The sequence below is a fragment of the Mustela lutreola genome, chromosome 8, assembly GCF_030435805.1.
Source record: "Mustela lutreola isolate mMusLut2 chromosome 8, mMusLut2.pri, whole genome shotgun sequence".
In the NCBI taxonomy this organism is placed as follows: domain Eukaryota; kingdom Metazoa; phylum Chordata; class Mammalia; order Carnivora; family Mustelidae; genus Mustela; species Mustela lutreola.
Genome location: NC_081297.1, coordinates 148,280,929 through 148,308,034, shown reverse-complemented (window position 1 = coordinate 148,308,034; position 27,106 = coordinate 148,280,929). Strand labels below are relative to the sequence as shown.

General features: G+C 60.5%; 2 protein-coding genes across 3 annotated transcripts in view; one reads left to right on the top strand and one right to left on the bottom strand.

Moving 5' to 3' along the window:
- CELSR1 (cadherin EGF LAG seven-pass G-type receptor 1) overlaps positions 1–4,520 on the top strand; it is a 133,285-nt gene extending 128,765 nt beyond the window's left edge. The window contains exons 32-35 of the mRNA XM_059187287.1: positions 53–202; positions 650–865; positions 1,348–1,609; positions 2,392–4,520. Of these exons, the coding sequence (XP_059043270.1) occupies positions 53–202; positions 650–865; positions 1,348–1,609; positions 2,392–2,416 (653 nt within the window). The 3' untranslated portion in view covers positions 2,417–4,520. The remainder of the gene's footprint in view (positions 1–52; positions 203–649; positions 866–1,347; positions 1,610–2,391) is intronic.
- A 3,113-nt stretch (positions 4,521–7,633) lies between these two features.
- TRMU (tRNA mitochondrial 2-thiouridylase) lies at positions 7,634–26,493 on the bottom strand. Of its 2 annotated transcripts, XM_059187294.1 has the most exons (11): positions 26,339–26,493; positions 23,912–24,077; positions 20,241–20,347; positions 16,766–16,888; positions 13,477–13,649; positions 11,993–12,046; positions 11,842–11,908; positions 10,236–10,336; positions 8,849–8,993; positions 8,407–8,489; positions 7,634–7,945 (listed from the first exon to the last, which is right to left on the bottom strand). In XM_059187294.1, the coding sequence occupies exons 1-11, from the start codon at positions 26,418–26,420 to the stop codon at positions 7,781–7,783; spliced, it is 1,266 nt and encodes a 421-aa protein (XP_059043277.1). In that variant the 5' UTR covers positions 26,421–26,493; the 3' UTR covers positions 7,634–7,780. The 2 variants fall into 2 exon arrangements, with proteins under 2 accessions (XP_059043277.1, XP_059043278.1); XM_059187295.1 differs by lacking the exon at positions 26,339–26,493 and having other exon boundaries at positions 13,477–13,590; positions 23,912–24,051.
- Between the last annotated feature and the right edge of the window lie 613 nt (positions 26,494–27,106).

Genomic DNA, 27,106 nt, shown 5'->3' with positions numbered 1-27,106 from the left:
GGCCCCACTCAGCCCTTGGCCTGAGCCTCCGGCCCTCCTGCCCTCCCCGCAGAGCAGGACTCGGACTCGGACAGCGAGCTGTCCCTGGATGAGCAAAGCAGCTCCTACGCCTCCTCGCACTCGTCAGACAGCGAGGACGATGGGGCGGAGGCCGAGGGCAAGTGGGACTCGGCGCGGGGCCCCGTCCACAGCACCCCTAAAGGTGAGGCAGTGTTGGGTGGCGTGTCTGAGGCCTGCCTCCTGTGATGGAGAGCAGCAGCAGCGGGGAGGGACGGCAGGGGTGTGGACAGCAGGGGGGAGGTGCTGGCCGGGGAAGGTCCTGTCCACAGCATCTGCAGAGCAGAGGCAGGGAGGTCTTTGAGGGTCTCTCCGGGAACCCCCACTTCAAGGACGCTACTGGCTGGCCCCGATTGTTGCTGGGCGGCCCGTGTTGAGGCGCTGGGGTGTTGAGGCAGGGCACTGTGGGCTGGGCCCCGCTGTCAGTGGTAGCTGCCCCACTGAGGGCGGCACTTCATCGAGGGCGGCACCGCCTCCGCCTCGGCCAGCGGCTCAGGGCCACGTGGAAGGCAGGCTCCCCGCGGAGGGATGCGAGGGAAGCTTTCAGGGGGGCAGGGAGTCCCCGCTGTTGACGGCCGCTCTTGTGCCTCAGTGGACGCCGTGGCGAACCACATCCCGGCCGGCTGGCCCAGCGAGAGCCCGGCGGGCAGCGACAGTGAGGAGCCTGGCAACCAGCCACGCCTGAAGGTCGAGACCAAGGTCAGCGTGGAGCTGCACCTGGACGGGGAGCGGCCCCCGGAGCAGGAGAGCGGCGGCCCGCTGAGGCCTGCGGGCGGGCTCCCCGGCCAGCCCCCGGAGCAGAGAAAAGGTGCTTTGGGCGTGGGGAGGCCGCGCTGTTCCCGGGAAGCTGGGGGACTTGGAAGCCCCTCAGCGGGGGAAGGGACAGGGTCCTGGTGGGGACAGAGAACAGAGGGGCGGGGCCGGGGTCCCAGCAGGGCGAATGGGTGGGGTGGAGTGCAGTTGGGGGCAGGACAGAGGTGCAGGTTGGTGGAGGGCGGGGCAGTGGGCTGGATGGGGCACGGGGAGGGGGCGGTGTGGGGGCTGGGTCTGGGTGGGGTGCTGGGGGGGCGGAGTGCACGCTGGTGGGGGGGCCCAGCGGAGGGGGGGGCAGGGGCGGGGCACAGGAGCAGCCAGTGCCAGTGGGTCCGGGTCTCCACGGGTCCGATTCCCCGCACAGGGGTGACCCTTTGGGAGGGAAGAGCAGGGGCTCCCCTGGGCCCAGAGTCTGCTCCTCGGGTCCTTGCCCTGGCCGTCCAGGCTGACCACGACTCCCCACCTCCCCACTTCCAGGCATCTTGAAAAACAAGGTCACCTACCCGCCGCCGCTGACCGAGAAGAGCCTCAAGTCGCGGCTGCGGGAGAAGCTGGCCGAGTGCGAGCAGAGCCCCGCGTCTTCACGCTCGTCCTCCGTGGGCTCGAGCGACGGGGCCCGCGCCCCCGACGGCACCATCACCATCAAGAGCCCACGCCGGGAGCCGGGGCGCGAGCACCTCAACGGGGTGGCCATGAACGTGCGGGCTGGGAGCGCCCAGGCGGCAGGCTCCGACTCCGAGTGAGTAGCCTCGGCCTGGGCTGCAGGGCAGCAGGAGCGGCCCTGGCCAGCTTTCCCATCATCGCCTGCCCAGGGGACCGGTGTCCAGTCCAGACAGGAGCCCCCGGGGCTGTGCTGGGGTCTTGTGGAGGGAGGGGCTTCAGCGGGGTCAGGGGCAGCCCGCCGAAGGACAAAGTGGACTTCTGACCAGGGCGGGCCCAACTGCCAACATCCAGGAGGTGGCCGCATTGGCCAAAGCCCTAAACCCCTGGCCAGCCCTGGGATTCTAGGATTTGAGACCCTGTGGGACTAAGCACTTTGTAAGGATCTTAGTCCAGGAAATCAAGCCTCCGGGGGACCCCTGCAGAGGAACGGAGCAGGGATCTTGGCTCCAGACGGGCCTGCTGGCCTCCCCCCATGGCTCCTCCGTCCTGCAGACGGCTAAGGGAGGAGCAAAGAGTGGGAGCCCGGTCCTCTAGAATGGCGCTCTGAAAACTGAGTTTGGTTGCCCCGCAGCAGGGCAGGCTGTGTGGACGCTGATGGGCATGGCCCTCCCGGGGCCCTGGGTGTCAGGGTGCAGACTCGACTGCCCCCTCTCTTGCCTAGTGTAGCTATGTCCACGTGCGAGCTTGTCTCTCTCTGTGCCCCCTGACTGGGGGATTCTGCCCCCCCCTGTCCTGAGTTGGGGGGGATAGGTGTCTGCCCCCGCGTGACCCCCAGCCTGGCCCCCCTGCTGGCTTCACGCGTAGCAAGGGCCATTCTTGCTGACCTCCACCTGCCTGATGGCTTCTTCCCATGCGCAGAGGCAGTAACGAAACTTCAATCTGAACCGTCAGGAAACCATGAGACAAGCCCACCGTCTCCAGCCAGGCCTCTGTGCTGCACTGACACACCCTTGGACCGTGGAAACCCAGGGGCCACTGCCCTGGCAGTGAAGGGGGCCCTGCAGTGGCAGCCCCATGACTGGTGTGACCCACAGTCCAGACACAAAGCCCTGGGCTGCCCCCAGGGGCTGGGGCCCAGCTGAACTGTGACAAGTGCCAAAGGCCACGGGCACAAGGATGCGTGTGTGGGCTCCCGGGCTGGCTCATCTGGATCCCGACTGCGGACAGAGGCAGAGCCGTGCACCGGCAGGCTAGGAATGGGCCCAGCACGAGAGCTGACAGGGCCGGAAGCTGCCAGGCCTGGCTTGCTGGGGTTCGGGGGTGCCAGGCATAGGCGGAAGACGGAGGGCCACTGGCCATGCGAGCGCCCCCTGCAACACAGACCCCTGGCCGGTGGCCTTGATGGTCCTTTGCAGAGACATTCCTCGTCTCGAAGCAAACTACTGTCTTTTGTTGAAAACGTGTAGATACTTCTCTATATATTTGTACGGGACTCTGAGAAGGTGGAAAGCCTGTGTATATTTTGCATTTGTACTGTTGATACTCAGAGATCCGTGGGATGATCTCTATTTTTTTATACAAGGAAGATTGCACAGTTGTACTTGAACTTGGCATGCATTGATGCAACTGGTGTCCCGGTAGATCGGAGTGGGAAGTGCGTCGGGGAGAGGCCGTCCTCGAACAGAGGCTCCTGCCCCTGCGCTCGGCCAGAACGCGGGGATTGTGTGGGCATCGCGAGCAACGGCCTGAATTCACGGCGCGTGTTTCTGGGACGTGTGTCCTCCACTCCCCGCCGCCCCAACTGTGATGGATCAGAGACAGGGCAGCCTACAACTGCTGTAGCCTACGACAGCCCACGGCAGCCTTCGGCAGCCTATGACGATCCGTCCCACGGATCTCCCAGCAGCCTGCGATGGGGCGGGACGGAGGGAGCCCCCCCAGGTTGGTGGTGGAGAAACGCAGGTGACCTAGCTCTGGCAGTTCCCTGGCCACCCCCATCCCGGACTCATGCTCAGCCTGCAGCGCCTTCCTGGCCCCTGTCCCAGTCATGGGGTACCACAGGTGGGATGTCTTTTGTCCCTCTGCTCCTGTTCTTGGTGGATCTTACAGTGCTCACATGTTCCCGATTTAGATGGAGGTGTGGGGCCTTCCAGGATGTCATATTCCTTCCTGCCAAATCGTTCAGTTCTTTGAGACGCCGAGGATCCCCGGGCGGGCTGGGGCCCCGCCCCCAGAACCCAACCAATTACTTCATTTTGCTTCAAATGGCCAATTGTGCAGAGGGACAAAGCCACAGCCACAGCCATGGTTACCAAGCTGTTTCTTGGAAGCTCAAGGAGCGGCTGTGCTATCCCACAGTGGGCACTTGGCACGGCATGGCCGCAGGGGCTGTGGAGCGGGGCCCAGAATGACTCAGACGCATCTCGCTCTGGCGCTTTGTTCTTCCAATCAGGCGCCCGAACGCACGGTTAGCACAGCTGCGTCCGCATACGGGAAACCGTGAGACAGGAAGAGAATCCAGTCAAACGCGAAGATGTCTGCGCTGTGTTCTGATGGAAACGTGAGCGCTGTTCACGACCACACCGGGAGCAGCAGGTGCGGGGCGGGTCTCAGGCCACACACCGCACACAGGAGGGACACGACACTGCAGGGTCCACATGCGGGATGAATTACAAATGTGCCTTAGCGGGCGAGCGGCGTTCCGAAGGCAGAAGGGTGTCTGCAGATGTTTACCCGACCAGACCTTTTCCTAAGTACGAACAGTGAACACCCTCGAGTCGGGACCCCCCCACCCCGCGTCCTCACTCTTCCACAGCTGGGTCCTGCCCCTTGAGCTGCAGTTTTCAATCTGATCACAATTGTTACCAAAAAACAACTGTCCGTTGTATTAAGACAGGAAAAACTGTAAACCTATTTTTGTGACTTAAGACTTTATGAGAAATGAGACACTGGAGATTTTTTTTTTTAACAAATGTCTATTTATTAATATTGGAAACACTGGAATTACAACACCAGAGAAGAGTCTGCAATAAATTAAGATTTTTGAATTTGTGTTTCTGCTGTGCTGCTCTTCCCTGGCCCCACTCCCTGAGCCAGCCGGGGACTGTGGACAGGGTGTGGGGGACAGGCCCTGGGGGAAAGGAACCGTACTGGAAATTTCTGTCCATCCCCCTAACGCAGTCGGGATGAGCAGGCCCTGTCTGGGGTTCCCCAAGAGCTTTAACTCTCTCCCCGCGTGTGCAGCACCGGCCCTGGGCCTCCTTCCCTCAGGGTCTGGGAACCTGGGGCAGTGGCGGGGCCTGGCAACTGGGGTGCCCATCTGGGAGACGGGAACAGGGGGATACATGTCCTACCCCTCAGCTCCACCCCCTTCAGCCTGCCCAGGGTCTCCTGAAGGTCGCCGGGGGTGGGGGGTTCGGGGGGTGGGGTACAGTCCTGGGGCCCGCCAGCAGGCCAGCGCAGGGCAGTGCAGAGTCTCAGCTCATGAACCTGGCCTCCTGGTGCCCCCTGGCGGACAGCTTACGCAATGCACAAAGTGGCCTCCTGCACTTGGGTGGTGGCCTCAGGGGCACGCGGAGGGCAGGCTGTGCCCAACGGAGGGAGGGTGGCACCACCGGCTGGAAGGCTGCCATGGGCCCCACCACAGGGGAGGCCTGGGTGGGCAGAGCGGCCGCTAGGCCAGCTGGGAGCCTGGCGCTGGGCTGGAAGCACGGGCAGCCACCCCCAACACCTGCCTGTGCCCGAGACTCCCACCTGGCTGCCCTTCCTCCTGTTCCTGCTGCCGCTGCCCAGGCTCGGCCTTCCCAGCAGGACAAGAGGCCCAGCCACCAGGGCCGCGGATCGGGAACCCCGAGGCCCGGGAGGCTCCACGCTGTCCTGTGAGCTGGTGGAACGTGGCCGGGGTTTCAGTCCCTGCCTCGACCACCGTGGAGCACAACGAGCAAGTGCGGAATGGGGGCAGGCCCGAGCCGCCCGCCTCTCAGGGCCTCCTTTATTGGGCTCAGCTGCCCTGAAGGCCTCCTGCTGGGTGGGGAGCAGGCAGGGAGGCAGCAGCTCCTGCTGTCACAACGGTGTGGAGGGGAAAGTCTCTGCTCTGGGCACAGCCCCAGCACCCTGACCGTCCCTGAGGGCGACTGCGTTCATCCTGCCTCTGGGAGGGGGCTGGCACTGAGCTCTCAGCCCCCCCATGGCAGGCTGGCCTTAAAGCCCCCCCCAACGGTGCGGCCCATCGGCCCCACTCCGGGTCCCACTAAACGATGGCGGGGCCCACCCTCCTTGCTCCCTCTGCCCCAGGCCGGCAGGGACGGGCCGCCAGGAAGGCTGGTCTCGCCAGCAGGCTGCAGCCGCCGCACCAGAGCTGAGAGGTGCCGAGCGGGGTCCCAGGCCTGGGCCTCCCTTCCTGGCTGCACGGGACGGCGGCTGCTCTGCTCCCAACACACCGCGTCCTGACGTGCTGGGGACAGAGGTCTTGGGCGCCCACCCCTGCTCCTGAGCCGCTGCACAGGACTTCCTATTTTAGTATATGTGCTGCTGAAGCGAAGCGAGCACTGCACAGGACTTTCTAAATCGAACCCCCATCCCTGACTGCCACCACGCCCAACCCCACAGCCCACCTGGTCGCCCATTCCTTCCCCACCTGCACCTCAGACGCCAGAGGGATTTTCTGTTCAAAAACACCTGCCCCCTCCCTCCTCTTCAGAAGGAAGCCCTCCTCCCACTGTAGCACTCTGGGGCTGAGATGACCGTCACCCCACTCTGGGCTCCTCCCTTGTGGTCTGCGGTCTGGGACCTGCCTCTGTGGGCGGCAGGCGGGGGCGGGGGGGAGGGTACTGGATGGCTGGCACTCAAGACCCCAGGCTAGACCTGTCACCACCAGAGGCCCTCAAGGGTGGCAGCTATGGGACAACCTTCCCAGGTGCTCCTCTAGCAGCACTGCTAGAGATAGGCTACCTCTGGTCTAGAACCTTCTGTCCATAGAAGACAGGAAACCACACTTCTGGCCCCCACAGAAGCCTGGCTCAGTGCACCAAGAATGTGTCGGGTATGAGGCTAGTGAGAGGAGGGAGCCCAAGCTCTGTCCCTGGTGCCCAGCCCCCACTGTCAGGGCAGGCGAGCTGGAGGCAGGGGGCTCACGGACACCCGGCCCCCACGTGCCCCGCAGGCACTGAGAAGAGAACGAGTCGGGTCCCAGGCGTCTGCCCACCTCCCACCCGCAGGGCCACCCGGCCTGGCGGAACCCTGACATGCACAGAGGCAGCAGGGGTCACGCTGGGACTCCGCGGGGGTCAACAGTCCCCCTGGGCCACAGGCTGCCCCGCACAGAGCGCAGGGGGCTCTGAACATCTTCACACTTCTCTGCCAAGCAGCTCCCGGCCTGGCCTGCTGCCCTCTCACGGCAACACACAAGCGTGCCCGCACCCCCATGCTGGCAGCTGTGCGTTCTCCCAGCGCCACGGGGAATCCCTGAATCCCTAGTGTCACGGCGTGACGACACTAGGCCTTTGGGAGGCACTAGGCCATGAGGGTGGCCCCAGGGAGACCCCTCGTCCTGGCCACTGGGGCCACAGTGCGAAGTCAGCCGCTGGCGAACCACAGGGGAACCTCAGCCAACCATCGGTCCCCACTGCCGTGAGACATAGACGTCTGTCGTGTGTCCGCCGCAGGAACGGACACCGCCTGCCACCAACCCCCCCTCGCTGGGATGAAGGCCCTTGGTCCTCCTGGTAGCCATGTGACTGCAGCAGAGGCACCGGGCACTCAGCAGGGGGAGGGACGACCTCCCCGCAGCTGCCCCCGCTCGCATGGCCGCGGGGCACCCCTGCAGGCCAGGACTCGGCCCAGGTCCCACCACTGTTGGCCCTCCCAGGGGAAGGAGAGTGCGGCGGGAACGGGGGGGGGGGGGGGGGGCTTGTGTCACTCGGCCGGAGCTGTGCGCCAGAGGCCCGCACCCCTCAGGAGACCCCATCAGACTCTGTCCCAAACACACGCTTTATTGGGCGCCGCCCCGCATCCCTGCTGCCTCCTCGCCGGGCCGCCTATGCGCCTGCGGGTGGGAGACCTTCCCTGGGCCAGAAGAGCAACTGTACACACCGGGCACTCGGGACCCACCACTAGGCAGCAAGTCCTTCTGGCCAGAGCGCCGACTTGGGGGAGATAGGACAAGCCCTTCTGGGGCTCGCCCGGCACTGTGAGGCCGGCCCGGCTAGAACCGGGGCAGCAGGCTCAGCCGCGCTCCCCTGGACAGCTCCGCACTGGGCTCTGCTCCTGCGGGGCTGCTCCCGGGCACGCAGCAGCCGCTCAGCCTCCTTCAGAGCACGGGGCCCAGCCCTGGGCCATCGCTGGGGCTGTCGCTGGGGCCCTCGACGGCCACTCTGGACTTGCTCTTGCCCTTCTGGAGTATGTAGGCAGATGGCCCCAAGCGCAGGATCTTCCCGCTGCCCAGACACTCCTCCCCTTTATAGAAGACGGCAAACTAAGAAGTAAAGAGGCCCGTGTGAGCTCTGTGGGGCCCGGCGCCGGGTGCCCACCAACAGCCAGGAGTGTGGGTCTGTGGCTGCTGGGCTGCGGGCGTCGGGGAGGGCAGGCCCAGACAGGGCAGCTGGGCCCTCCCAGCATCAAGCAGGGGCAGGTATCACTGGCATGGCTGGGGGGTGGGGGTGAGGGGGACACTAGGCACGGGGGGGCCGCAGCTTCCACCCTCACTGGCTGCGTGAGTCACGCGCTCGCGCCCAGCCCGCAGCTCAGCACCCCCAACCTGTAAACGGGGCGCTCCGGTGGGGAGGAAGTGCGGTCTGTCCTTCCAGAGCACGGAGGCCACTGGCCAGAGCCCTCTCGGCCACACGTGGACGTGGAGAGAGGCCCGGTCCTGCCTTCCATCCAGGTTCCCCGCCTCCCTGGGCAGCCCGGGCGCAGGGCCAGGCACATCCCACTCACCTGTCCCGGGGCCAGGGCCCGCACAGCCCGCACAGCTGTCACCCACACGGTGCCGTCTTGGTTGAGGGTCAGCACACAGGGCACTGGGTGAACAAGAGGGATCTTTGGAGGGGGCCCCAGCCTTCCCACGTGTGGCCGGCCCCAGGCCTCACACCCCCAATGGATGGAAGGAGCATTGGCAGCGGGGCCACAGCCGGGGCGGCTCAGTGCCACCTGCTTCCTGGCCTGCCACTCCAGCACCTCCAGGACACGTCCTGCACGGAGGACGAGGGCGGCCACGCGGGCCTCAGCGCCTTCCTGTCAGGGCTCCCAGGGAACGAAGGCGAAGAGGGGGTTCCGAATACGTTATGCAACCTGAACATTGGGGGACGCTCCGGCCCCAAATCTAAGGACCATGCAGACCCTGGGCCCCCCCTCTGCAGGGCCCCTCCCGCTCGGTCACCTAGCGCCATCTGGTGGCGGAACCGGAAGTGGCACTCCATCATCTTGTCCCGGACCAGGGCTGCCGGCGGCTCCTCTGCGATCCAGTGCACGCGGTTGGTCCGCAGCAGGTCCCTGTACAGAGCCGGGTGGTCTGTCCGGGGGGCCTGTGGGGCAGAACGCGCAGGTCAGGACACGGGAGCCCTCAGCGGAGGGGGCCCCCACCCCAAGCCTGCACTTCATCAGTAGTGACCCCAACGGCATGCTGACTGCTGACTACGGCGTCCGCCCAGAAAGGCGTGGGACCACCCCACGCCGCTGGAGCCCATTCTGCACAGGAGGAAACTGAGGCGTAGGAGGGAAAGGGTCTTGTCACAGTCACACTTGACAAGCAGCAAACCATGGTCAACACCCGCCAGTTCCAGCCTCACGTCCTGCCACACCTGCCGAGGCAGGGCCCGCCACGCTGCTGGCTTGTCTCCAAACAGTCACCCCAGGAGCCCATCAAACTCCAGGCAGCAGGGAAAGAAGGCACAGGGCCGGCTCCCCGGGGCTGTACTGAGGCCCTCTGACCCAAGCCCCAGGCAGGGGTACCCACACGGGGACAGATGCCAGGTGACGACCCTCCTGGTTTCTCAGAACGCAACAGAGACCACTGAAGTTTTACAGGAAAACCACTTTAATTTACGTGTGACCACAATCCCTGCTCCGGCTGTGACGCCCACGGCTCTTTGAGGAAGGAGATGGCCCAGAATCAGTAGGCCAGGTCTGCCGGCCGCTCTGCCTGTGTCTAAGGCTCCTCCAGCCCTGTGCCCGGGCACCCAGCTCTCCCAGGGCAAGGGCTCTCGACCTTGGTACAGCTCAGACGGGAGGCTGAGTCATCTGTTCAGGGTGGGGGCTTTCCTGTAGGATGTCCGGGGACCCCCTTGGCCTCCACCCATGAGATACCATAGGGACACTGCCGAGTGTCCTGGGGGCGGGGAGGAGCAGGGCCAACTCACCCTCTTTGGGAAGACCTGCTCCAGAGCCTGGGGACAGGGTCAAGTCACTGCAGCCCACAAATGGCTCTGGTCCCGGCTCGGCTGCTTCCGTGTGTCCAGCAGTGGCCTGCGCAGCCATGGGCCAGCCCTGTCCTAAGCACTGAGGGACCTTTGGACTCTTGCATAAAATCAGAAAAATAGGATCTGTTCACAGCCATTAACGTGTCTCCCAGAGTGGCTGGCATACAGTTAAGACCCTGATGAGTACCTTCCCCAAAGCCCTGCTGATACTTCGGGGGCCAGTCCCAGGAGGACACAGAGGCAGGGATGATCCATCCGCCACTGCTGCTCTGTAGGACGCCACAGCCCTGCCTGGTCTTCTGCCACAAACAGACCTTGGTCACCTGTCTCAAAGGCCACCCGACTCACCACAAACACGTCGCCCGTGGCGCTGTCCTTCTCCACCACGTACCAGGGCTCCCGCAGGCCGCCCATCTTGGCTCTCTGGCCCAAAGTATACAGGAACCAACCTAGGAAAGACGGTTCTCGGCAGCCGGCACCAGCTCCTTCATATCACCCCCCTCTTGATGGGGCACAGAGCATGGGGGGAGAGGCAGCAGTCGGGAGGCTCTGGGGGCCCCCGAGGGGTAGGCAGTCCAGAGCAGCTGTGTTCACCCACCACAAGCCTCAGCCCTGACCTCATCAGGGCCGTGTCAGGCTGCACCTTGTGCCCCGCCAGGAGCCATGCCAGCTGCTGGACCACCCAAACCAGGGGCCGCAGGGACCAGTCCTCTGGAATGTGCCCAGAAGCCCTAAGTCCCCTCCTGCTGAGCCCCCAGGAACCCCTCTGATGGAAGAACTGCACGGGGGGCTGGGGCATCAGGGCTGCCCCTACTTCTCTGTGTACCCCAACCGTGCAACAAACATCACAAGACTGGATGGCTAGCCCCCCCCCCCCCCCACCTCTCGAGGAACAGCACTAGCACAGAAGAGACCAACTGAGGGGATCTCGTCCTGCTGGAGGCCGGCTGGGAGGGAGCATCCTGCAGGCCTGTCCCTCCTCCCGTCTTAGGAATGCATGGGGCTTCTCTGCCCGGCTCCCCAGGAGCCCTGGACAGCCAAGTCCAGCTCCCCCAATGGGAAAGAGAAGCCTTCTGCCCAATCTGGGTCGGGGGATTCCAAAGAGCCATCAGTGAGCCTGTCCATGCCTGAGCACCAGCCCCTGTCCTCCTCAACAGGTCAGACACGTTCTGGGTCAAGACCTACCTGGTCTCCAGCCCCCAAAGGCTTCTCTCTGATGCCCTGGGAGCACAGGCCCACCACTCACCAACCCACTCTCTGTCCTCCCACTGCAATGTGAATGCTGGAGCCTGACCTGTCTGCTGCAGCCTCCCCACCCCGAACGTCTGCCCCCAAGTGCAACACCCCTGCCTCATGGGGACACCCTCTGATCCTGTCCTGTCCTCGTCCTAGATCTGGAAGCTCAGCCTGAAGTCAGTCACACTTTCATCAGGGTGGACCTCTCTGTGTTCTCACGTTTTCTTCCCCTGCAGTGAGAGGGTACTTTTACTTACAGAGACACAACACGGGTCTTCCCGAATCGGAGGGCATCCCTCTTTTTTTTTTTTTTTTTAATTTGTCAGAGAGAGAGGGAGAGAGAGCGAGCACAGGCGGACAGAATGGCAGACAGAGGCAGAGGGAGAAGCAGGCTCCCTGCCAAGCAAGGAGCCCGATGTGGGACTCGATCCCAGGACGCTGGGATCATGACCTGAGCCGAAGGCAGTGGCTTAACCCACTGAGCCACCCAGGCGTCCCGAGGGCATCCCTCTTTATTAGCTGCCAGGCCTCACGGAGACCACGCGCAGCACTGGCCACCACACTTGCTCGAGCCACCTGCGACCCCTGCCCACAGGCCTCTTGGACTCATGCGCAGACGCAGATGAGTACAGGCTTCTTGTCTGACTCTCCCAGAGCTGGAACTTGCCCCACGACTCAGGGAGTTTATGACGAAAGGCACCCCAAGGTGGTGTCTCACCTTTGTGTGTTCCCAGAACTTTATTGTCTTCTATAGAAATGAATTTACCAGGCCGGGGCTGTAAATACTGAAAAACAAGCAAGCTCTTACTCACGAATCCAGGCCCACAGCAGAAATGTGCCTCCATTCTTTCGCCTCTAAGAATACTCACCTGAAGAATGAAATTTTCAAAATTTCTTTTACCAACGAAACAGATGCCCATGCTCTGGAACGAAAGGAGAGCCGAGCGTGAGAACGGACAGGCAGGTGTCCGCAAGAGAACAAGCCGGTGCCGGGAGAAGCAGGCCGCGGGCCTGGCTCTCCTCGGCCAGTACCCGCATGCGCCGGCCGGGCCCCGCAAATGGACCTTGAGGGCTTTCAGAGTGTCTCAGCCTCCCAGGGTCTGCTTCAGGCCCCCACCCGGGATCTGGTGAGTAAGCAAGGCCACACCACGTCCACCCCCACAGGAGAGAGAGCCGGAGCTGGGCCAGCCCTTCGGACCACCATCTGCAAGCCGCGGGGAAGCCGGGAGCAGGGGTCGGCCTGGGAAGGAGAGCAGCTGGGCCAGAAGCTGACACGCGCAGGGGAGTCAGAGGAAGGAGCGGCCCGTCAAGGCGGTCTCCTCTAGCCCAGGAGACAAGCAGAGGGTGCGCTCCAGCGCGGGTCCCGCCACACGGCTCTCTCACCGGCTCTCCGCTTGTGTCTCCCGGAGATGTGGCCCCCTCAGCTGCCACCACAGAACTACACCCAGAACCCGAACCAGTGAAGAGAGGGACAGAGATGATGGGCGGATGCATGCGTGAAAAGATGTCTTCCTTGGGGACAATGACTTGCTGATAAAAAAGGTCATGCTCATTCCCAGGAAGACAAAAGGGCAGCAGCAGCCTCAGCTAAAGGTGACCCAATCCCTGACATGGCCCGACCACACTGAGCACACCGGGACCATCCTGTAGCACCAGACCCCAGCCATGCTGGCCTCACCGTCGTTCCAATGCCCAGGCTCTTCTTGCCTCAGGGCCTTTGCACACCCTCTTCCCACTACTGGGGCTATTCTCCCCCAGCTGTCTTTGGGACACTAAATCCTATTCATCCCGAGGCCTTACGTTAAATAAAATGTTAACTCCCCAGAGCCCGTCTCTGGCTCTAGCCCAAACTAGTTAGAGCCCACAGGTGCCTCCTACACATTTTCCAGTTTTGCCGTGGTATGTTTCGTGTCTGTCTCCCCTTCCTGCGAGCTCCATGAAGGCAGGAGTGAGGAGCCCATGTGCTCTTACCCTATCCTCAGGGGCCATCAGCACGGCACCCAGGACAGGAAGGCCCTCGACAAGGAGGAGCTAGACTGTGTGAAAAAGGCAGATGTGTGAGCAGGCAGGGACAAAGCCCCGGCCAGGGTGCCTCAGGGCCCTGTCCTTTAGCTCTCCCCTGGCAGGCTGGGCCAAGGGCACCCCAACAAGCTAGCCGGGCCGCTGTGAAAGCCGCGCACCCACAGGGAGAAATCGTGTCTGAGCAGCTCCTGGAACGTCAACAGCGTGCCCTACTGCACGCGTGACCCGGGCTCTGTCCTGACGCTGGCTCCCGGGGAGGAAACGCCCAGACGGGGCCGCGCCCCCGCTTCTCCGCAGACCGTGGCCGCGAGCAAACCCCCCTCAGTCCTACCTCCTTCTTCTGAAGCACGTGATGGAGTCTATTCTCAGCAGCTATTTTCTTGACAAAATCTTTCGTTAGCCCCCCCAGAGGGAAGAGGGTTCTCCTCAGGGCATCTTGGGAAACCTGGCTGAGAAAGAAGGTCTGGTCTTTAAAGCTGTCAGCTGCTTGAAGAAGTTTAACCGCTGCCAAGAGTAAAGAACAAAACACGGTGCGGGAATGAACATAACGGTCCTTGGCCGCGGGTCCCGTCCCAGTAGCTCCTCCCTGCTCTGTCGGAGGCAGAAAGCAGTGCTCAAAGGCAGACCACCAGGCAAGACAGACAATCCCGTGCTTCAGGGGAGACAGGTTCTCACCCCGAGTTTAGGCGCCGTTAATAATAAGGCTACGTGAGCAGGAAGTTTAATCCAGTTCCCTCCCCGGGTCATGGTACTTTACAGACCCAACTCGGCACAGGCCCGCTCTGAGGAGGGGACGTGAAAGCGAGCCAAGATGCGCGCAGCCGAGCATGAGAAAGCTGGACGGGGGACCCCGGAGGACGCCGGGCCGGGGGTCAGCCGCTCCCCACGCCCCCCACCGTCGCAGTCAGGGGTTTCCGCGGAAAGCGGGTTTCATTCAGAGTCACGCGGACATCTGTGCGCTGCTCCTCCACGGCCTCCCCCTGCTCGTCTCCCTGGCAGAGAAGCGCGTCTGGCCCTGAGGCCTCGCGGCACAGGCGTGACTGACCTCGGCCCCGTGACACTGGGTCAGAGAAGGAGGCCCGGCTCCACTGCTGGGCCACATCACACCTGCAGGCTCGTGCCGGGACCGCCGCGATTGCAAGCAACAAACTCCCCAGTGTCAAGTTCAGCGAGCCACGGGAAACGGCATGTGGGCTTTCAGTACCGGAGCTCCGACACTCCTGAGATGCAGCGCGAGGAGAGGCCGCTGCACGGCACCCTCAGGGCGTGTGACGTGTGCACTGGGGCCCATACGACGCACGTGTGCCTGTCAGCTCCCACAGTCGTGTGGGGAACATGGGCTCTGGGGAGGGGACCTTCTCCACCCGCGGCCTCAAATGTGAGTCTCACTTTAACCATCGGAGGGTCCATGACCCCATTTTACAGACAAGGAAACTGAGGCTGAGCTCGTCGGAGAGGTGCAACAGCACACGCAGGCGTGGCCTTAGTCCGAGGCCGTCCCTTCCTGCGCGCAGAGCAACACGACCGGCTGAGAAATGGAAAAGAGCCAGTCATCGGGGAGGCAGGCTCTGCCCAAGGCCACTTTCTGCTTCAAAAGGAAGACCGGTCAGCCGCGTACACGGGGCCTCAGGACACTGGAAGCAACGGGCATTTCCTCACCGCTCCGAGTCAGCATAAAACAGACCCCACATCTGGGGCGCCCAGGGGGCTCAGTGGGTTAAGTAAGCGTCTGCCTTTGGCTCAGGTCATGATGCCAGCACCCTGGGGTCGAGCCCCACATCGGGCTCCCTGCTCGGCGGGGAGCCTGCTTCCCCCTCTTCTCCCACTCTATCTGTGTCACACACTCTCTCAAATAAATAAAATCTTAATAAGTAAATAAACAAATAAATAAGACAGGCGCAAAATCTTTTTTCTTTAAAGGAGGCCGGTGATCTTAAACCGTAGAAGGGTCACGGTCTGGCGTTTTAGTCACACCCCCTCCCAGCTCGTCCTCGGTCAGGCCGGCGCCGCGCCCCCTCCACACGGGTGAGGCCTAACCAGGCGCCAGGCCGGGGCCCAGGAGCGCCGACGAGCCTAGGCGGGCTGTGCGCGGCCCCGTGTGCGCGGCCCGTGCCGTGCTGCTCAGGGACCAGGTCCAGGTCTCCAGGCAACTAAGTAAGAATTAGAGGAAAAGCGCCGTGTGACTCCATGTTACGTCGCTCAGGAGCGCCCATCAGCGTGATCGGAGGAGCTTCCGAGGGCCCGCGGCCTCACATAAAGGTCCAGACAGCTCTGCAGTGCAAACCGGTTTCTAGGTGGTGAGCGAGCACGTCTATTCTGTGTGGAAATAAATCCTTCAGCCATTCAGGACCCTTCAATCCGTGTTTACTTGCTGACTTCTGCTGCGGAGCGCCCACGTGGCAGCGCTCTGCCTTCTTCCCGACACGGAGGGGCTTCCCAGGACAGGGGTGCCGGGGGCTGTGAGACGCGGCCCTCGGAAGCAACTGAAAGGGAGGCCGAGGGAACCTGTCCCCTCTCCCCGCGTCTGTACCTGAGGCCCTGGTGGCAAGCGCGCGGCTAAGGGCCCCGCACCCCGCAGGCAGCAGAGGGAGACCGTCCCAAAAAGCAAGTGCTGCCCTTGTCTGCGTTCAAATCGGAAGGTGATCTGCATCCCCTCTGCTGTGAAGAAGGGGCGGGGTTCGAAACCAGGCCAGCCAAGCACCGCCAGCAGCCTCGGGGCTCCGCAACACAGCAGATGGCCACACGGACGGGGTGGCCCCCTGAACAGACTCAGTGACACGGAGGACAGAGCTCGACTGGGGCCTGGCGTAGCAGAAAGAGCACAACTATGGAGCTGGGCCAAACAGGGCTGAGCTCCAGCTTGACGGCCACATGCCGCCTGTCAAATGACTCCATGCCTCAGTTTCCCCACCTGTGAGGTGGGGCGAGCGCTTCCACCTCTGCTCTCAGAGGGGCCAAGCGGAGCGCGTGCCCGTCACAGCTGCGCGCGGGGGAAGGGGCAGGTGCGGTGAGGCAGGCGCTCGGCGGACCAACCCTCCGGCGATCCCACAGCAACGGAAACTCCTTGCCCAGGCGTGGCTCTGAGCTCCCCTCACAATGGCGTGAATTTCTCTCTTCTACACACAAATGTACGCCAGGACGAGCCAGCAGCAGCCCTGCTGACAGCTGGGCATTGTTCTGGAACGGTGACACTCGGCTCCCTCTAATGCCGACACACGGCTCCGTATCCACCATCTCTGCACATGCTTCTCCAGCAGGCCCGAGTGTCAGGCCCCAGCGCCTGGGTCCCGCAGAAGTGCGCACACCCTGGTCTCGAGCCCTCAAGAGCTCATGGTAAGCACCGCGGCCATGGTAAGCTCCGACTATGAACAAGTATTTCCTCAAACACCTGGGAACCTTCGAGTCACTGGCAGAGAGTAAGGGCTGGGTCAGAAATCACAGAAGCAGGTTCCAAGCAGGCTCTGCGGGGAGGTGGCCTCCTGATGTTTACTCTTCAACACCCGCCAGCTAGTGCAGGCCACACAGGGACGCGGCGGCCGCCTCCACGACACCTGCCGCCACACTCCACTAGCTCCCTCTGCGCACCCACCCCTGCGGTCTGACCCGGCACTTTTGCTTACCATTTCTGACTTCAAAGCGGTTTCTGAAAAGCCCTTCTGGCCTCCTAATGTGCTTCTGCTGAAAGACTTCCTCGTCTTCCAGTGAGGTCCTGGCGTAGTGGCCCGTGGCAACTGCGTCTGCTCCTGTGAGGTTTTTAAAAACCCAAGATCAAACTCCAGACTCGCATGTGTGGTCGGGCCGCCTCGGGCCTTGGGAGCTCCCAGAAGTCTGCAGATACTAAGCCTTGCGCTGGACAGTCTGCACCGATGGCCCAGCTCCCTCCCAAACACGGAGGTCCAGGCGAGGAGGCCCTCCACAACACGCCAACATTCTCATCAACTGTGGCCTTGAACTCTCCATTTACAAGGAGACAACCTTGCTACAAGGTTTTACTGCAGCTTTATGGGACTTTCAAAAGTCTGTATCTATCCACTCATTCACTCTAGCTTAAGGAAAGAAATATGCACACAAAGATTTAACGATAAAAAGTTCATTTCAGTGTCTCCTATACTAAGGAAAATTGAAACCACCAAAATGTTCGGAGAATATGAAATTAAAATGCCACAAGAATGGCGCCGCGCTCGAGGAGTTTTTCATAATGTTCAATGGGGGAAATACATAATACTATAATCCCACTTTTTAAAAAATATTATTTATTTATTTGAGAGAGAGACAGCGAGAGAGAGCATGAGAGGGGAGAAGGTCAGGGGGAGAAGCAGACTCCCCATGGAGCTGGGAGCCCCATGCGGGACTCGATCCCGGGACTCCAGGACCATGACCTGAACCGAAGGCAGTCGCTTAACCAACTGAGCTACCCAGGTGCCCCCCACTCTTTTTAATGCACAAAGATTAGGAAAAATATGAGAAAGTCCATTCCTTTGATTCCAGGAAGAGAAATGATAGATGACATCTCCCTATTTTCACTCTGCTGTCATGCACTTGAACTTTGAACTTTTTCTGATACCCACACATTATTTCCACCGCAGTGAAGGACCATCCAGCATATTCCATCTCTTCCCTCCCCGTTATGCAAAAAACCAAAAGAACCTACTAGAGCACGTATTAGTTCACAACCTTTCCCTGAACGAACACTTCAGATGCTCCACGTGGCAAGAGACTCATTCCAGGAAGGGGCAGCAAACCGAGCCCGTGCCTTGCCAGCGAGACAAGCTCAGTGTAAGACGAGAGGGACACCGAGCATTAGCTGCTGAGGGCACCTGGCGGGCTCCGTCAGAGGAGCGTGCAGGTTCTGACCTTGGGGTCATGCGTTCAAGGCCCACACTGGATGTAGAGACTTACTCAAAAAAAAAAAAAAAAAAAAAAAAAAAGTTCTCTCCATTAAAAAACAACACAAAAGGGAAGTTCTGGTAATACTGGTCTGACATGAGCTGCAGTAAAACAGCAGACGACGCCTCGGCTCAGGAGTGGGCTCTCCAGTTTGCCAAACGCATTCTCCACCCTAAGGCAGATTCTTACCAGCACAAGAACTGTTGTATATGAACTACCAGAAAAAGCACATTTGGGAACCTATTATTATACCTTGATTGCTTTTCAGAGAGGAAAACAACCCTCCTTAAATCTATTTCCCCAAACAACGAGCACTTACACTGCCAAGCGTTGAGTCCCCCGGGAGGGACCTCAAGGTCTCACGGACTGACACTCCGTGCCATGCTGCCCACGCGGGCAACTCGGATGCGCAAGCGCGCCCCGCAGAAACTCCTTCTGACGCGTCCCCAACAGACGGCCACCTCGGGCTGGCTCCCTGAGAGGCTAAGACAACAGGGAGCCACTCTCGCCATAGGAAGGTGTCACCCCCTCCCACAGAGCTGGCTGCGCCCCTCCCGAGTGCGGTCCTTCTGCACGGCCAGGCCCTGCCCTGCGTGGTGCGCACATAAACAGAGGCCATCACCGGGCACGACCACATGGTAATCACCCGGCTCATCCGAGGTCCTGTCTCCTAACACTAACACACTCAAAACCAAAGTCACTGCACAAGCCAGGAACCTGTCGCTCCCTTCCTGAATAAACGGGAGCTAACTGTAAGCCCCCCAGACGTGGCCCATGAGGGCATCCACGAGGGCAGAGCAGGGCCGATGCCTTTCCTTCCTGACACCCCCAACCACCAGGTAATGCCAGACTGCAGGCAGCCGGAGGCCCAGATCTGCTCCCCACCACGGACGAGAGGGAAGACTGACCCTAGTGAGCCAACTTGGAATACGATCTCTACCGAGGTTCAGTTTTGGCATCAGTCACTCAAACGCATCCAGAATTCTGGAGCCTTTGTCTTGCAGGCATTACTGAGGCCTGTGACCCGTGTGTGCTCCTCTCCAGCGGCAGGGCCCTGTGTGCTGGCTCTGCAGGCCTAGAGTGAGCCCGCTTCTGTCACTGCGGCACAGCTGATGCACAGAGCAGCCAACAGTCCTGGGACGCTACTGGACTGCTGGCACAGGACGGTCACAATAACGTCTGGGCACGTGGGCAGATACAGCAAAGAGCCGCACGGGACAGAAGACACGGAAAGGCCAGAATTGGAAATTTCTGCGAGGGCAGGGCAGGGCAGGGCAGGGCACAGAAGCGAGCATGTGGGTTTTAAGGCAGCAGAGGCCACGGGCAGCCCCAGCAAGCAAGGCAGCATCAGGGAGCCCCACAAAGGCACAGGAATGCCCCAGCAGCAGCAGGAGAGGAGAAAGGAGAACTATGGAAACAGACAGAATCTGCAGGCAGCTGTGAGCAGGGAGCAGGGCCTCCATGGGCTTTGAGAAGAGACCACCAGAGGCAACGGGGTGGCTCAGTCAGTGAGGTATCGGCTCAGGTCCTGATCTTCGGGTCCTGGGATCGAGCCCCACTCCCAGCTCCTTACTCAGCAGGGAGCCTGCTTCTCCCTCTCCCTCTGCCCCTCACCCCTGCCCATGCTCTGTCTCTCTCTCAAACAGAATCTTTAAAAAAAAAAAAAAAAAGAACAGACCACTAAAATGTGGCTCAAATCCAGGAGGGAAAGAAAGGCCCAGAAACCAAGCTACCCAGAGCAGGGGAATAGTCTCAGCAGGACTGGGAAAAAGGACACCCAGAGAGACACCGAAGCCGACTTTCCGGAGCTCTAAAGAGGGCCTGTGACACTCCCGCTGTGACCCTGCCTGCAACCGGGGCTGCTCTGAGCGAAGCTGGACCCGCAGGCAAGCTCTGGCGGCCCCGCTTCTGGCTCTCTGCCTGCGACCTGTTTCGGCAGGATGCTCAGAAGTTGGTGCTCCTCAACCTGAAGCACTGCCCCCACACCTGAGAGGTCCATGATGAGGACACACTCCTTCCTCCCTGAGACCCTGTAATTTGCATATTGCCAGAAAGTTCTTTCTTACTCAGGACGATAACAGAATATTATCATCTCCACTGCTTCCTTTCCTTCTGAAGATGAAACTGTTTACTGGGATTTGGCTCCTGAATATCTCTGAAAACCTTACAATTTTAAAGAGATTAAATGGAAAGAGCAAAATGACTTACCGAGATTATCCACAGCATAATGGAAAAAACAACTGAATTTGATGTGCTTGTTGCAGACTATGTCAGGATTAGGGGTCCTTCCTTTTTCATATTCACTTAAAAAGTCACTGGAACAGAAGAAAACGATTTTCATTTCTAAGTGAAACGTTCCTCAAAAAAATAAATCTACTGGGGCGCCTGGGTGGCTCAGTGAGTTGAGTGTCCGGCTCTAGATTTCGGCTCAGGTCATGATCTCGGGGTTGTAGGGTTGAGCTGCTGGTTGGGCTCCGCACTTGGCACAGGGTCTGCCTGAGATTCTCGCTCTCCCCCTCTGCCCACCCCCAACCCGCTTGAGCTCACATTCTCTCTCTCAAATAAATAAATAAAATCTTTAAAAATGATTAGGTTGAATTACTTGCTTAAGTTAGCTTCTCCTTGTCTTACCAAAGCTACAATTTTCCTGAAATCAGGAGAGCTTCAGTGGATAGCCACTGTCAGTGTTTTCATCAAACGTTCGCGTAAAGCCGCTGCACTTTCCATCTGAATCTATGGTAACAGACAAAGCCAGACAGAAAGCCAGGGGTCACCTGCCACTCCAGCCCAGCAGCCACTCCGTTTCCCCAGAGACTCACAGATTGTGCGGGGCCCCATGCAGGATGGACTCACTCAACCCCAGCCTCCCCTGACTCCGCCAGCAGAGGACGGCTTGGAGGAAGAACACGCCGGAGAGCAGGAACCCAACGACCCAGAGCCACCGCGTGGGGCTCCATGAGCTATTCCACAATCTCGGCCTGGGGACCCAGGTCACTGGGCGAATAAATGTGCCAGGTGATACTTTTCTACTGTGACTCCCGTACTTCTGAGGGCCAGCAATGGCCTGGATGCTTCCAGGGCACAGGCAGCCTGGCTGGCCTGACGTGAGAGGAGGACAGTCCGGCAACAAGTTCACGGTCTCACAGTGTCCACTCTAGGAGGATTGCGATGCCTGTTCCAGGAGTCTAAAGTGAGTATTAAAGGGTTGGGGGCACCCGGCTGGCTCAGCCGGAGGAGCGTGCGACTCTCGATCTCGGGGTCATGGGTTTGAGCTTCGAGCTGGGTGTGGAGGTGACCTCAAAATAAAATCTTTAAAAAAGAAAAAAGTGACAGGTGTATCTGGAATACCTGTGATCATTTTCCATGGAACTTAAAGCTCTGTGTTGCTCTACCATGGTTACAAATGACAACGCTGACCCAGCGGGCCACGTCGCGAGGACACTGAGAATCTGCGTGGGGTCACAGGTCACACGTGTATCTTCAACTCCAGCAGGCGATGCCACACGTCCCTACCACCCCTCAGTCCTCTCAGGAAGGGAGAACACTTGTGTTGCTCTATATTTCAATTATTTAACTGTTAGAAAGTTGTCAAGAGTCTCATTAAACTCTTGCTTTACTCTCCGTGAGTCCACAGCCCCCAGAACATCTTCTACATAACAAGTTCTGAATGAATGCTGAAGAGGCTGAAGGTGTCCACCTGCTTCTGAAAATCATGCTAACCATTTCCCAAACGGCTTAACGGAAAAGAGGTCAGTGGAGTCAGCAAAAACCATGGAGCACAGCCTGTTTGGCGAGGGGACAGAACCCGTCTGCACCCCAGGAGGGAGACGGCAAGCGGAAAGAACACCCACACTCTGACCCTTGCAGCCCCAACGGGCCTCGTGACCATGGAACGCAGAAGAAATCGCGGAGCTAGAGAGTGCTATCAGAGCGGTGAGCGTTCGGGGACTCCTGAGGGGCTCAGATGGTTAAGCGGCTACCTTTGGCTCAAGTCACGATCTGAGTCCTGGGACCGAGCCCCGCATCGGGCTCCCTGCGTGGTGGGGAGCCTGCTTCTCCCTCTCCCTCTGCCCCTCCCCACAGCTCGTGCACACACTCTCTCTCAAATAACACATTTAAACAAAACAAAACAGAGTGGTGAGCGTTCAGAACGCCAAGATCACTAGCGCAATTCTAACCGCCCACCAGGCCACCAGGACGAAACGGAGGCAGAGGGCAGACTGGCCAGAGCCCGCCTGGCCTCCGTTAAACGTGAGTTAACCTCCAGAAAATCACGTTCGCTCACACGCTTTCCAAACGTAGCAATGAAGGGGAAGTTTAAATCCGCCTGGATTTCTTGCTATCACCTGAAGCCCTGCAGTACTGAAAGGATGCCCCAAAACAGCTTTCCCCACCCACCCAGATTCAACGGCAAAGCTACCCCTGCCTCCTCTTCCTCCCACTCCTACACTCGTCAGTCACCAAGCCCCTCGACGCCATTTCCCACGTAAGACCGGATGGATCTCCCCACCAGAATGAACCCAAGTGCTTGTCGCAGTGTGGGTTCCAAGGCTGACATCCCACAGCCCCGTCCAGGCGGATGTTTAACAAGCAGCCTCGCCAGTCCTTCAGCCCGACCTCCGCTGCCAGCGGATCTGCCCCCCAGGGCTGCTGCGGCCAGCTGTTACCCCTACTCCACGCTCTGGTCATTCCCACCCTCGAACAGCGGCTTCTCCCACGCTCTCTGCCTCCAATCTTCTCCCATAACTTACCCTACACTTGCCTCCCAGATTGCTCTTTTCAGTAATACATATCGCAAGAGCTACGTTTATTGCTTACTAATGTGCCAGGCACAGTGCGGGTAGCTTTATAGCTAATTTCATTTAATTCTTACAATAACCCCATGAGACAATATCCTCATTAAAGGGATTTTAAAAAAAGGCTTAGAGAGCCCACGGCCATGCAGTAAGTGGCAGGGTCAAGACTGGACCCAGGGATTTCCTGTGCACGCACCTACCCTAAACCTGCGCACATCACTGCTGCCCGGGACCTTCGATGGCCACGCACTGTGCAGAGTCTAGCTGGGCTCCCCATACCCCAGGTCAAGCAGCCTTCCTCCGCAGTGACAAGAGTCCAGCCAAAGCTGTCAACGTTCCCCCCCCAGAATGATGGGGATTTTCCTTGTCACCACTGCTCTTGCTATCCTGTTTGGAAAATCTTCTCTACTTCACTGTTATTTTCAAGAGCAGATCAAACCTCACCTCTTCCATGAAGCCCTCCTGACTGCTCCATATGACCCATTTCTCCCTCCTCTGAACGTGCAGCATTTTCGTATCGCTGGTACCTCCTACCCACTGCTCACCACTGTCCCCTCTGTTGAAGGGAACGTCCCCCTCCCACCGGGCTGCAAACTCCTGCAGAACGAGCCACAGCCTGTCCCCCTTGATGTCCCCCACACAGCACTGTGCCCAGTTTGGAGCAAGCACTGAAGGATCAACATTGGCAGCTGTCACATTTTTGAAGTTTTTGTGTTTCGTGTTTTCATGAGGTACCGGGGAGGGGCGCCTCACCTACTTCTTTTTCCCAGAAGCCTCTCACTGCTGACCCGCACAGGCACCCCCCATGCCACCTCTCAGGGAGGGCCTCAGCCTTAGTTCCCTCACCCAAAGCTAGCAGCAGAAACGACTCAAGGTTCCTGAAGGCCTTAGGGAGACTTCCAGCAGGTGGCACATAAGGAAATAGGAGGCCGGCTGCTCTAGGACCTGCCATCCACGGTCTCGGGCGCCACTGCCTAACAGCAGTGGCCACGTGCCCCTGGTCCGGCTGATGACGGCAGTCCCTCCTGCAGAAAGGCGGTACGGCACATCGGGAAGCCTTCTGCGTCTCTGAAAAGGACCCACCTGAACACATCATTCCAGTACTCCTTCACATAGGACACTTGGTGGAAAGGGATGTCGAGGATCCGGCAAACTCTGTAAGCATCTTCACAGTCCCTGTCGGCAGTGCACACTCCGTGTTCATCCAGTGAGTCCCAGTTCTTCATGAACACCCCTGTCACCTGATAGCCTGGGGGCGGAAGGGGGCACAAGTCAGAGTCCATACTCAATAATCGGAGTGTAAGCCACTGGCCTTCCCAGCTGGCCGAGACGCCCTTTCCCCCACACTCCCGTGACACTTGGTAACGCCTCCATTGTCACAGTGGGCTGCAGGACTGCAACTGTTGGCCTGTGTCGCCCAGGTGAGCGAGGGGCTGTACTTTCATCTCTCTGTCCCACCCTGTGTCTGCACAATGCCTGGCACGCGGGAGAGGCTCAGCAAACGGTGCTGAACGACAGAAGAGCAGAAATTCAACATTTTTCAAAGCATTCTGTTATCGAGAAAATAAACTAATTTCAAAGACTTTTTCCAATTACCATCTAGAACTTAGACTCTAAGCCATCAGACAAGAAGACAATTAAAATCCAGGCTATTTTATTATAAAGGTTATACTAATTATATATTTAAACACCTTTTTTTGACTTCTATTTTAATGAAGTACTCAACCAAATACCAGAAAGCCCAGTGTTAGCTTTCAAGCATCTCAGCGACCCACTCAGGTGCCTACCCCGTGGGAGAAATGTTTAAGAAATGTTTCTCAGTGGTTAGGCTCAATGTAACAGAACCCAAGACGTGACTAAGTTTGTGACTAAGTTTAATAGAGTGCGCCGCCGGACACCCGCCAGACCACCCCCTCCACCCAGACCACCCCCTCCACGGCTGCCTGCAGTTAACCAGCCCCTACTGACTCTCCTCCAGTGCACACCATACTCTGCTGCGCTCCTGGTGCCAGTCAGCCCCCTTCTGCCATCCACCACAGCCCGGAGCTCTTAGAGAGCAGTCTCATCAACCCTGTGTCCCTGCACAGAGCCTGGAGCTAACCCTGTGTCCCTGCACAGAGCCCAGAGCTAACGAGGTGCTCGCAGAAGAGACGACCCCACACACAGTTTATCCTTCTTCTCAAGGACACGGACCCACTTAGGGGCCCAGGCGCAGGCACTCCCGAATGCGACCTGAGCCTTGTGGGGGGCACAGGATAGGACGTGCAACTCCCACAAGACTAGGGAAACCCATGATGCCAAGGAGAGGACCACGCTTTTCCTCTGCTAAGTCCATCAGCGTCCCCCACTGAGGAGGAAACCCCAGAGAAGGCTGGAATATGGAGTGATCGTCTGGATCCTGGGAGAAGGGACAGCCGACCTTCCTGAAGAGTAAAAGGAGTCCCCGCGGTCTGCCCACGGCTAGTCTGCCCCATGTGTCAGAGCACGTCACACACATCATCGGGAACCTTCAAGGGCTCTGCACGGTCTAGTCCCGCATAGTCCAAAGTCTCTCAGGTAACATCAGCCATAATCACTCTTTCCTTCGGCCGTCCAGACCCGGCCAACACTTGCATGCTTCTGACCTTCTGCTGGAGCTGCGGCCTGTCAGGAGCACTGTCCTCACACTTCACGCCGATGTCCTGCTTAGTGAAATGCTACTCCGCCTCCGGGTCTCGCCTTAAACACCACCACCACCGCGGGTGAGGCTTTAAATCCCCATCTCAAATGACAGGTGCGCAGCGCGCCTACGTCGTTCCCACGGATCCAGTTATCTGAGACAGGGAGAGCGCTGCAGGTGCACGAGTGGGTGGGGAGGAAGGGACAGGATCGCCAGCAGACCCCGACGAGTGTGCAGCCCTCCCCGGGCTCATCTCACCACTCAGATCAGAGATCGTCACCCCGGCGAGGCTCAACGGACTGCGCCACCCAGGCGCCCCGGGTGCCTGCATTTCCACGTAACCACGACTGTCTTCCGAGCGCCCACTGTGTGCCGGGCTCCGCGGTGACGCGGCGCGGGCTCGTGTCAGCCCATCCCCCCAGCGGCCCGGCGACGTGCGGGGGTCCCTCCACCTTTCAGAGAAGGACGCTGGGCTCACCGAGGAGCCCCCCGCTCCAGCCCTGCGTTCCGGGAGCTCAGAGCGGGGAGCGCACGCGAGCCACCCCGTGGAGGCGGCCTCACACGCGGAACGCAGCTCGGGCGGCGCCCGACCCGGGCACTCCCCGGACGCCTGCCACGGCCGCTGGCGCTCGGCACCGGCGTGCCGCCGTGAACGGAGCGCACGGACGTTCCGGGGACGTTTTGGCCGCACGGGCCCCGGCGGGGCCAGGACCGTCCCCGGCTCAGCGCAGTCCCCGGCTCAGCGCTGACCGCGCCGCCGCCGTCCCCCGCGTCGGGGGGTCCCGGGGCCGCAGCCCGCCAGGGCATGCGGGACCTGGCGCAGCCAGAGTCCCCGAGAAGCGGTCGCTCACCTCTCCGCCTCAGCAGCAGCGCGGCCACGGCGCTGTCCACCCCGCCGGACAGGGCGACCACGACGTGCCGCGCCGCCTGCATCGGCTCACCGACAGCCTCCCGCAAGCGGGGCGACCGCTTCCGCGCCGCGCCGGAAGTCCCTCCTCCGCCGCGGCGACGCCGACGCGGCCCGACCGGAAACGCGCTTTCACGAGCGGCGCTCCGGCCCCGCCCCGGCTTCCGCTCCCGAGGCTCCGCCCACCCCTCCTGCGCGCGCAGCCGCGCTCGGGCTCTCTGCTGCGCTTGCGCACGCTGCTCCGGGGTGGGGGCGGGTGCTGTCCGCCTGAGCGCGGTGGAGGGAGCCGAGGTCGTCCTGGAGGGGTGCGGCGAGGAGCCGGGTTCTAGGAGAGGGGGCCAGGAAGCAGGGGAGCCGAAGGATCCCGTGTAAATTTCGAGAGTTCTCCGTGGCTGCCCTGGGTTAGGGTTAGGGTTAGGGTTAGGGACGAGCGGGGAGCTGGTTGGCAGCCCGGGACAGCGCCTGGGCGGCGGAGCATTTGCGGGGCGACTCTGCACCCGCGCCTGCGGGAACGGACGCGGGGGGACGGGAGAGAGGGTGGGGGCTTGATGTTTCCGTCTTGCGGGATGTCCCCGGGGAGGGAGTGGCCCGCCAGGTCCGCCCCCGCGCGTCAGTGGCTCGGGCCGTCACCCTCCGACGGGAGATGCGGCTGTTCGGGACCGGTCGCGCGCGGGGGCGCACGCGGGGCACCGGGCGGGTGACCGAGGCGGCA